The sequence below is a fragment of the Lolium rigidum genome, chromosome 2 (genome assembly GCF_022539505.1).
Source record: "Lolium rigidum isolate FL_2022 chromosome 2, APGP_CSIRO_Lrig_0.1, whole genome shotgun sequence".
Taxonomy (NCBI): domain Eukaryota; kingdom Viridiplantae; phylum Streptophyta; class Magnoliopsida; order Poales; family Poaceae; genus Lolium; species Lolium rigidum.
In genome coordinates, this window is record NC_061509.1 from 73,899,640 (window position 1) to 73,911,405 (window position 11,766).

General features: G+C 43.0%; 2 protein-coding genes across 2 annotated transcripts; both read right to left on the minus strand.

Moving 5' to 3' along the window:
- Window positions 1-3,642: 3,642 nt before the first annotated feature.
- Window positions 3,643-4,272, minus strand: LOC124689883. The gene has a single exon (XM_047223339.1). The coding sequence runs from the start codon at window positions 4,270-4,272 to the stop codon at window positions 3,643-3,645; it is 630 nt and encodes a 209-aa protein (XP_047079295.1).
- A 3,940-nt stretch (window positions 4,273-8,212) lies between these two features.
- On the minus strand, window positions 8,213-8,557 carry LOC124689884 (60S acidic ribosomal protein P2-2-like). Its single transcript, XM_047223340.1, has one exon. The coding sequence runs from the start codon at window positions 8,555-8,557 to the stop codon at window positions 8,213-8,215; it is 345 nt and encodes a 114-aa protein (XP_047079296.1).
- Window positions 8,558-11,766: the final 3,209 nt, after the last annotated feature.

Below are 11,766 nucleotides of genomic sequence, written 5' to 3' on the forward strand. Positions count from 1 at the left end.
GTATCAGGCAGAAGCCTGTAATGCGGCATCCGCCAAAGGGCTCCTCAAACCGAATCTGATTGTCCGCCCCCATATCCGTGCAGTTCCAGGGTGATGAAGAATATTATTTGCTGTTTAGTGTGACCAAGAGCAAAATTGATTGGTTGCCGTAGCTGCACGTTTCAGGACGACGAAGAACTGAACCCATGCTCATCTCGAAGCAAACCACCCATCATTCAATGGTCTTCTTCAATTTTGATCTGAAGAAGGTGGAGATATAAAGGAGCAGGTAAATAAGGTGCCCTCATTGTGATATTTATGGTCTGTACCAGATATGCTCGATGAGAAATATCATTGATATTTGCTTGACATAATTAATTATTCAGAATATACATACACGTTTTCTACTCAACTGTAGTATTATACTGACAAAGCTTTTTGATATATATGACCATCTCAACAGGTTACAATCACAGTTACAAACTGAAAGAGACATGCATCTTTATCACTTATACTTATCACCATATCAGGTATATATTTAATTTTCTTCCAAATTTGCAAGTATCTACACTCCAAGATAATAATTAGCACACAATTCTAGCTAATTACCTGATATGGTGACCTATTGAGTTTACACCATGCGGATTGAATTTACACCATTTGCCGAGTGCTGATTATACAACTCAGTGATCTTTTGTGTTACACATATATGAAAATTTTATTTTATTATGTGCACTATACTCTCTTTTTTTTCCTCAGCGAGGCATTGTACATCGTGGGAAAAAAGGTATGTAACGCCAGTTAGATTTCTGATGCCAAAGATTTTGTTAATTGTGTCATCATGAACAAATGTATATTTTTCATCATGTCTCTTCAAGTTCCCACTACACATCGCCGTCTCATCAGCGCCATCGTCACGCTGCATACCTCCAAGATCAAGCTCGATTGCCCCTCGACCAAGTCAAAAAAGCATTACCTCCTAATTCTAATTGGCGAGCGTGCATTCTTTGCTTGCGAACTGATTTATACAGTGTGCCTTGCATACCGAACTATGCCTGAGTATGTGATTGGTAACAGAAACTCAGCTTTTTTGTATCTACCTATGACATACACTTTCATCTCTTTCTGAAAGATATACATTCTCATGTGTCAAATCTTGATCTATGGGGTACTTACACATTTCAGCACAATTTTCTGTACCTACCTGCACCTGACTTCTTATTGATGTTTAATGGCTTACAAATATTTGATTCCAGGGCCAGTTGTCTCTTTGCTTTTACAATTTTTTTTGCTTAAGCAGGTAAAGTTAATTAGTATGCATCACCCCTACAACATTTTCGGCATACATATAGATCTAACGCTCTCAGGTTTGGTCAAGAAAGCACTACATGGTTGATCATGTTATAGACACACTTTCGAAGTTGAGCATATATGTACCACAGTCCACATATGGCCATAGAGAGCCGGGTGCTCATATATGTGGTAAGCACAGATGTGAGAAAATGAATATCCTCAAAATTTTGTTGTCATGTTCTTGATCAAGCCTGGCAAAGGTGAAGAGTTTTAGGTTCTGAATATATATTATGTTAAATTCATTTTCTGCATATTTATTTGTTTCCAACACTTAATTTAATAGATTTGTCCTATAAAATTTCCGCAGCAACGCGCGGGGCATCATCTAGTTTTTATAGTTCGGCGAGCCTTGCATATATAGAAACAACAGGTACCAACTTCTACAATGCACAATTAACGTTAGTGGGAGGCGATATTCTCAGAGGCGTCTATCGTGACTTCGTCAATCTCAAAATCCATCGAATGAGGGTTTTGGTTAGTCAGAGGTGCTCGTAGAGTCAGGGTGTGCATGTATTCATGGGGGCGAGTGTATATATGTATTTATGAGCATCTGCGTTTATACGTGTTTCGCAAAAAAACATATTTTCATAAGAGGAGGGAGTATAAAGAATTTCTTAGATTTATCTAAACTTATATGTATCTACGCACCAAATATATAGTATCTAGTCCAAATTTAGATAAATTCTAAATATCTTTAAATAGGATGGAGAAAGTATTAATTTTGTAGCAAAGGTATGATGGATAAACATAAGTGCAGCAGGTCTCTCTCGATGATCAAGATTTTGGCTTCTGTAAAACTAGAAGGATACCCCGCGCGTTGCAGCGGAAATCTTCTAAGAATTATATTGTCTAAATGAAATGGTATAATATATATGTAATATGAATTGTCTGTAGAAGTATGCAATATTCAATTGGCCAAAATAGTTGAGATGCTAAATTTAATTCACATTATTTTTTATATTTGATGGCTATAAATTAGCTATGTGGACATTTTAATCAAAAAATGGTGACATAGATAGCTTGCATGCAAGAATACATCAATAATGAATGTTAGTGGGGATGACATGGATATTTGATTGGCTAATGGAATAGATGATAGATGACTTGCATGTAGAGATAGACTAATAGTAATTGCAGTTTATGGGGTTTTGCTTTATAAGAAATATATAGATAATATCTTAACCGCAAGATGCATATATAGGGAGTGCTGATCCGATAAGGCAAGACACCGCAAGCGCAAGGGCCAGGCTAAATTAATTAATCGCTTAGATCCATAATAAGTTTCAGTGATTTAATACAATCTCATAATAAGGTCGTATGAAAACAAATATGATTATTATGGATTGAAGGGCGTATATTTTAAACCGTGTCTCTAATAATTTAGAACTTATCCTAATAAAAAGATACAACGTCAGTATTCTTAATATTAATTCCTCATGCATTTTGTGACAATTTCGACTAAAAACGAGCAGGGTGATGTTCTGATTTCCCTCATTTCTTTCGGCTCTAATTTTTTTGTTGAGAAAGAAAAATTTATTTCGTGCCAAAAAGGAGGCCTCATTGCTCCATCATAGCAGTCTCGTGGAGCTCCGTTCCAAGTGTTACAGTCCCCGGCGATGCAGTTCTTGGCTGTGATGCAAGGCGGTGCGGTGGAGATGGAGGTTGACCCGATCGCACTCTCAGTTTCAGATCTAGGGTCCCTAGTGCAAAATGCAAGGACTTCATTGTAATTTATGTTTTTCTTGTGGTCTGTGTTGTAACATGTAACTCCACCGCAAGTATAATATAATTAATAGAGCTTCTCAATCCTTTGGGACCGACCACCTATTAAAAAAAAACTACTCCCTTCAATATGATTTTAGTATAGAATTGTACCAAATCAAACAATTATTATGGGTCGAAGGTAGTATATTTTTAGTCGTGACTAAGAATTTAGAAACTTATCCTTATAAAAAGATACAACATCAATATTAATTCCTCATGCATATCTCTGAGTATTTCGGCTCCAACGAGCGGGCTGATGTTCTAGTTTCCCTCATTTCTTTTAGCTCTAAAAGTTTTGTTAAGAAAAGAAAATTTTATTTCTTCTCACCCCTAAATGGAGTACAGATCACAGGATTAGTGATTTATTATGCGGGTGCACGATCGATAAACACATCAATTACATGTACAAATCGCTTCACCCGCGGTTGCAACCTAATGATAAACTAATGATAAGTAAATTCGATGGAAGAGAAAACTAGCGCGCGCCCAACCAAAGCACTACTAGCAATTCTCGTTCGCCTTCGCGCGCCAAACCAAATTAAAGCACTAGCAGTTCTTGTCCGCCTTTGCGAGCTTGCATTTGACCTGCTGGAACACGACCGTCTCCCCGGACAACAGGAGCTGTAGCTTGAGCGGGCATTTGGCCTCGATCTTGCACTTGCTCAGACGGGCGGTGTATTTGACCTCACCAGACACGACCACCTCCACCTCGAACACCCCCGTCGCGTTCTCCTTCTTGAACTCGGCCACGCCAGCGTTTCCCAGCTCCACGAAGGCGCTGTCGGATCCCGACGTGATCCGGTACAGCACCGTCTTCTTGGCTCCGTGCGTGTCGCCCTCGCCGGCAAGCCTGACGCGGTCGAACGGCTGGCCGTCGAAGGAGTAGGTGGCCTCCAGTGGCTCCGTGTTCTTGAAGCTCATCGCCCAGTTCGGGTTGCGGACGGCGAGCGTGAGCGTCAGGTTGTACGCGAACGCCGTTGTCGGCGTGCTGACGAGCGCGAGCCGGGAGAGGGAGGCGTCGTCCACGGTGACGACGACCTGGCGGACGAAGGCGAAGGCGACGACGAGGACGACGATGAGCGCGACTATGATGAGAACGGCAAGGCAGAGGAGGAGCCGCCAGACGTCCTTCCACCTGCAGCCGCAGTTGTCGCAGCATTCGTCGCATTCCCCCATGGAGGGTGGCTCGTGGCTGGTTAGATCAGTAAGCTATGGATAAGAGTGTGTGTGAACTCTGAAGGCCAAATCGTTATTCTTTGAAACTTAGTGACGGCTTGATTTGAGGATGTAGAGCATTTGCTCGTCTATAAATAAACGAATGGATGGCTTTGATTAACAAGACTTGCTTATTTCCCATTTTTTCATTGCGTCTTGACTTGACTTGAAATGTACTTCCTGGTACTCCCTAGTATTACGTACGAAATGTCATCCGAAGAACTGTTACATTTTATTTAGCAATGATTCATAAATTCATAAGGAGATTGATTTCGTATTATACGCCAAAGGCACTGAGTAATATCACAACATTAATGTTGCTTATTTTTTGTTTTTATGTTTTGTTTCAAGGTGGGGTTGAATTACAATTTTTCAACGTCTGGCCAGGAGGCTCATGAAAAAAAACTACAGAAAAATCCACTCAATTAAAACAAATATAATTTCAAATATACATGTTTTATATTTGAAAAAATGTGTGTTGCATGTGCACGTTTACTAGTAGCAATAAACTCTCCTTATTAGAGATCTGTTAAGTGTGTACATAATCCTTTTTCTGTGGTATTGAACTTGTTACGCAAGTCCCCCTTTGGCATTCTGACTATATAGTATTTATCTCTATACTAAGCTCCGTTCCAATAAATTTATATTATTTTTTAAAACTCAAACTAAATAAAGTTTGACCATTTTTTTTTGAAAAAAACAATAAAAAACCATGATATTATATAGATACCACGAGAAAAAAAATATCATTATGTATCTAACGGCATTGATTTTGGATTGTACATATTATTTTTCTAAAAACTTGGTCAAACTTAACATAGTTTAACTTTAAAAAAAATATAAGCCTTATTGATTTGAACAGTGTCAGTACCACTTAGTAAAAGTATTTTAGCATTTTGAAAGAACCATACTCATTTATATTATGGTTGCTGGTGTCCCGTAATTTCAGTTATGAAGCATAATATTAGCTAAATTATCATGCTCTAATGTATGTACTACTGCGTCTAGGAAAGAATAAAAGGATGTAAGAAGTATATCTAAATTTAGATGTATCTAGACGCTATTTAAGAATACGTACATATATATCCAAATTTAAACAATCTCGGACATACTTTTATGAATGGAGGGAGTAACATCTTATTTTCCGCTGTAATATACAGATAATCGGTATCCTCAAATACTGGTAGCTTAAATATATGAATAGTTAACATCTATTACCTCTGTTTAAAATTTAAGCCTTTTTAAGAAGCTTATAAGCTTTCTAAAAAATCTTACATTATAAAACGGAGATAGTATATTCGTAGTACATGTTGAACATAGTTATGCACGTACGGAGCCTGCAGAGTTCTACTATTTCATTAAGAACAAAACCAACTGAGCTGACACTCGCTCCTCGCTAGGAATTAGACCTAAGGAATCTAAATAATGATATCCCATCAATACAATGGGACAAGTTGCACGAAGGTCCGCATCCAACGCGGTTACGCGGTCGCGAGTCGAGTCAACTACACCGCGTACCGTTGTCAAGTCGTTTCTTGGTCGTTGTTGTGTGAGTTTCCTCTGAATTTCACTACTGTGAAGTATGCAGAAGAGTGGCATGCGACTATATTACACTAGATAAAACAGAACAAATACAACGAGACCAGTGAGGTTAAACACCAGAAACAAAAACGCTCATACGACCGACAGTTCACAAAAAGCACAAGAACAGGCAAACAAATCCTGCAGCATGAAACGACCTCCGCTTGCCATGGTCCATTGCTTGGCATTCGCCTTGATTTGATCACAGATCTTATGGATCTGCTGATAAACCTTGTCAAACACACGCTGTTTCTTTCGATCCATATGGCCCATGTGATCACATTTTTTTAAGTTTTACCATTGGAACCTTGTAACTTTTCTCTTCCAAAAAGGAGTGTCTTATTGATGACATATCAAGCTTACAATCAGAACCTGAGTAGGTCGGAAATCTGATCCGGCGACTCAAGGCGTCAAACATATTTCAAAAAATTAGAAAAAAAATTTACATGTAGAGGGACATGTTTTATGTGTGCACATAAAGTTTTAAATAAAATCGGCAATTTTTGTGCCCTGTGTAAAAACACAAAAAGAATCTCGACGAATTGACTATTTTAGCAGCAAAATTTTGTCTTTCTGCACAAAGCAAAAAACATGTCATTTTTGCTGAAACAACTTTGCGAGCATGTAACATGTCAAGATATACACGAGATGTTTTTTGTATTTTTTTGAACATTTTTAAACATGTTCAAAATGCATTTCAAATAAAGGATGCATATGCACCCGGGTTTAGAAACACCTTGTCTCGTTTATATGGTTCATTTACCTTTCTTAGGGTATCTCTAACCGTTCCCCAAAAATTTAGAGGAGCGAACGATGGAGCAAAATAGAGAAGGTTTGCTCCTCGGTGACCGCCAAATCCGACCCCCTAAATTAAAAGGACTAAAACCATAACTTCGCTCAAACATACTATCAAACACTTGGTACGCACCCTTGCCGGAGAGGGACGGTGTCCCAGCCCGCGTGTCTGCACCAGCGCCTCTCCCATTCCGCGCCGGTGCACGGTTGTGTTGCCCGCGCTCACATGGCTCCAGGACAACCTGCTCAACGACACCGTCCCGGCGTTCGTGCAGAGTGAGTTCATCGTCTTCAACGTGCCGTACAACTTCCTCCAGGCCGGATGACGACTCCCGCATGTCGATGACGGAGATGCTCCCGAGCGAGCTCCCTTGAGCCTTTCCGGCCTCCTCCCGTCCGCATCCATGTGCGCACGCCCCCACGTCCTACACTGCGCCCTTCCTCGTGTCGACATGTTGGGCGACGTGGATTGGCTGCCGACGATGAGGGGAGGACCCACGGCGAGGCATGGGCCGTTGCAAGACGCCCCGACGGTGGCGGAGGGCGCAGAGGGCAAAAATTATTTTCATCGGCCTTGGAGGAGTATATTTAGGAGAGTAGGGGTGGGGGGAGGGGAGAGATTTTGGGGATCACTCTCTCATTTTTGCTCCTTTAACCGGTTTTGGGATTTGGCTAGAGCCGGATTCGGCTGTTACCCTAGGCTAGGAGAAAATTGTGATTGAGCACCACAAACATACACATACTATTTTTTTTCATTTTCCTTTTACAAAACTACAACAACAAAAAAGTCTAAGAAACAGGACGAGTACAATACAAAACTATGCTACGTCACAAAAAAATTTCCGGAGGAAGTACTTGTAGTAGGTCGGTGGCCTATACAAAAAGAGAAGTCGTTGCAAATATATGTTTTACGTGAAACTGTACAATGCACATAGATTATCAAGATGTTACATGTGTATTTTTATTGCAATTTTTTTGACAAACAGAAATACAATTTTCGGCGACAGGCCTCACTTTGCTCGTCAGAAGTTAGCCTTTTTATAAATTTAGATCACAATACAATAATTGCGTTGGATCAAACTAACTTTTTTTTACCACGATCCCCTTCACAATGCTAGAGTTGGTTGGGCCAGCAATCGAATAGACCAGACTGAGTATTAGCTTGCAGGTCGGCCCTACGCAGCATTAGTTATGCAAATAGATGTATCTAAAAAAAAAGTTATGCAAATAGATTAATGTAATTTTAGCAGCAGAGAATTTCATCATATACTCAAAACACATTGTCAGGACGGAAGAAGCATTGCCGAGATATATGAACATGCAAGAAATAGAGGAAAAAAATTAAGCCACATACTGCCACCGTAAGAGTCTGATTATTACTGAACCATCGTATATATTACCAACGAGTATAGATGTGCAGAGACCGGCCAAAAAATAGACTAAAATAGATACTACTCTAAAATAAAAACAGCTGCTACTACTAGAGACCAGAGTAGATTATATCTCTGGACGCCATGCTAATTGCTTAGTCGTCGAAGAGGCTAAACATGTTGTCATCCTCCTCTTCCTCTATCTTCTCCTCGGCCTTCTCTTCCTTCTTCTTCTCGGCAGCAGCGCCGCCTCCGGATGCCGCGGCGGTGGGGGCCGAGTCCACGCCAGCACCGGCACCGGACGGCGCGTAGGCGAACTTTTCGTTGCCGGCAGCGATAAGCTCGGCAACGCTCTTGCCCTCCACCTCCTTGAACAGCAGCTCCAGCTTGTCCTCCTCCACCTCGGCGCCGACGGAGTCAAGGATCTTTCGGACGTCGTCCTTGGTCGGGCTCGGGTTCCCGGCCATGTTGGCCAGCAGGTACGCTGCCACGAGCTTCATCTCGATCGATTGGAAACTCGACGAAGAACCCTAGCTAACTAGTAACTAGTCGGTCGATTAGCGACTTGCCGGCGAAGAACCTCGAATTTTGATGAGACTCGAGCGGTGTATATGGACCTTTATATACAGAGCAACACTACGTGGACGTCGACCTTGAATCTGGATGGGACTCTTTGCGGAGCGAGGCCCGGACACCGGAGCTGACACGCACATATTCGTAAAAGCTTTGGGCTCAAGTAGTAGCACGTACGTATAGGCTATACTCGTTGGTATCAGGTTCAAATTCGAATATCAGCTTCATGTTCGAACATGTTGGTATCAGTTTCAAATTCGAAAGCAAACTACGGCGTACACCATCAGGTTTCAGTTTCACTTCGGTTGAGACCCGCCCTTCTACAGTTCAACTGTCGGCTTTGTGAAGAGATCGAGTCCAGCCCGTGAGATCACCCCAACGCGCCGCCTTTGTTTCGCTTAGCTCCAGAGGGTAGGGATTACGGACAGACAAGTTAATTAGGTTCCATGGAGTCTACGGCATCTTGAAGACATGAACCTGAAATGCTGAGTACCTCATGCACGGAGCCACCAGAGGTGGCATGCGTAATGTGTTGATCGCGGCAGGGGATTCATGAGGTTCCTGGGAGCTCAAGGCCTGAAGCTGTTCGGACAAGCTTTCCAATAGGGATACGGGTACTGCGTCAGTGCTATCTTTTGGCTAGTAAATAACTTTTGATATGCTTATTGTAATTGATCGAACTCGCATCAATTTCATGAAAACCAGTGCTTTTACTACCTACATCCCAAGGCTATCCCAAGACTTAAAGCTTATATTTTTTGGAAAAGTCAAAGCAAGTAAAGTTTAAATAAAATTTTAGAATAATCTATCAATAAATATGATGTTTTGTAGATAGCACATGAAAATATATTTCATTATCTATCTAATAATATTAATTTTGTATTTAATATGTTAATGATTTTTTATAAAAACTTAGTCAAACTTAACATAGTTTGACTTTCTAAAGAAAAAAAATAGGCCTTAGGCCTTGGGATGGAGGTAGTATAACATAAGGATGTCTTGAACAGGTGATGTAAAATTCATCATCAAACAGCAAATAAACATCGCCTGTTTTTGTGTTTTTCGGTCTGTACATCACCTAAACAAATTCTGCTATTCCAGTGATGTAAAATGTGCAATTCTAGGTGATGTGCTACAAAATTCATACAATGTTCCAAGCTTTGGCACATTTCAAATTAAATTCCAACTACGATACATAATTAAGCATTGCCATTTTGGCACAGATAATTCCGTACATAGAAAGTTTCTTATATAGGCGCTTCATGTACTTCGACAGTCTCACACTCCGACACTGACACTTGATACTTGAAACTTCTTCAACCTAGAAACCTAGTGAGAGTCTCAAAACCCGTCGTCCCCAGATTGCTTGTCGGACTCGCGGATAATGGATTCCCAAATGTCGGAGTCCATATCCGTGCCCGATGAGACCTTGTGCACGTGCACGACGATCAAAGGACCGGCATATGAGGCGGTTGTCGAAGTTCCAGCGCTGGAAGAAGAAGCACCGCTGGCTGCAACAGCTTTCTTCGCAGCCAGAACGTCGTAGAAGTCCAACTCCACCTGCACCAGCTTCTGGTGAGCGCTAGGGAACCATGGCAATGGCTGCCTCGTTGGTCTGGCGGATGGACATCCGCATGTACTCGCGGCGGGCTGAGCGGTCCTCGTCAGGGCAAATGGACCTGAACGGCGATGCGAGGAACTCCGCCTCCTCGACGCTCTACACGTGGAGGAAGTTGAACGGGACACGCGGCCCGTCGAGCCACCACAACATTGCGTCACATGCGCCCGGAGAGCTCCGGTGTCTCGAATGTGCCGAGCCACTGCCGCTCCCCGTCGCAGGTTATCTCGGAGGCCCAACAGTCGGAGGGCCACAACCGAACACCGAGAAAACCGGTGTCATTCCTCATGCTGCAACGGATCGACATCTTGGCGCGGAAGGGCGCTATGGTGGTGGTGCACCGTTTTTTTTGGCGGAAACAGCGGGGTGCGGCGGGGCTGAATCTAAAAGCGGTAGGGTACGGTGGTTGCTGAGGCGGAGAATCAATGGCAATCAACGGCAGCACGGGAGAGATGTGGTTGCGCACGGGGAAGAAGACAAAGTTGTAGGAATTCGTAGCATAGAAAACAAAAAAATTCCTAGGCAACAACGAATAAACCACCAAGATCTAATCTAGGAGATGCATGTAACGATGCAGTAGTGTGTAACAATGCGATAATTTGATCTGTGCACCGTTGCAAATCGTGCGGAAGCTTAACGGTTGGTGTCGGTGTAGACGATCACGATCCGTTCAATCTTGGCGATCCAACTCGATCAACTCCCTCGCTTGTGCGGCAGCTCCGAGGTGATGCACACGTACGACATGACGACGGCGGCTCCTTCTTATTCCAGCAAGTTAATCGGAGTCGAGGTAGAGAGATCGCTTCGAAGTGACGACGGCGTGACGACGAACTTAGTGCAAATCCGACAAGGCTTCGATCGGACTATCTTTTCGTAGTTCGCCGGAATTAGGGTCCCGGTGAGATTCTGGCGATCACTGGTGGAGGTCCGAGGACCAACGGAGGTAAACGGTGCAGGATGGATGAGGACCCGAGGACGTCGATGGGCGACAGTTGGCGGCGGGGAAGAGGCCGGCGATGGGCGGCGGCGGCGGGCGGCGACGGCGGCACTGGGCATGGGGAGCTCTGGGCTGCGTGGCTCTTGTGGACTTGCGATGATGTGGCCAGCCCTAGGGCTCCCGTATATAAAGGCTCAGACCCGAGAGGCCGTATGATCTCTGAATCCTAATTGAACTCTCAGTCAAACCTTTTCAAACTCATATTTGTACCAAATAAAAAATTCCTCAAGTGAATTGGAATAGGAAAAGGAAAGCTCCTCCCTCCCACTTGCAAAACAAGTGGAGGGAGGACTTTCCCTCTCCCACTCGGCCACGGTGGCCAGGCGGCCGGCCGGCCCATTTGGCGTGCAGGTGGGGCCCACCCGACCCTAGGCTTGGTGGATTCCCCCTTTCCAGAACTTTCCGGTACAACCGAAAATTTTGAAACTTTCCGGAACCATTCCGAAACTTTCCATATATGTTCCTATAGGTTTGTCGCCCTTCCGAATCTATCCGTGATATCCCGGATCCACTTGCGACAA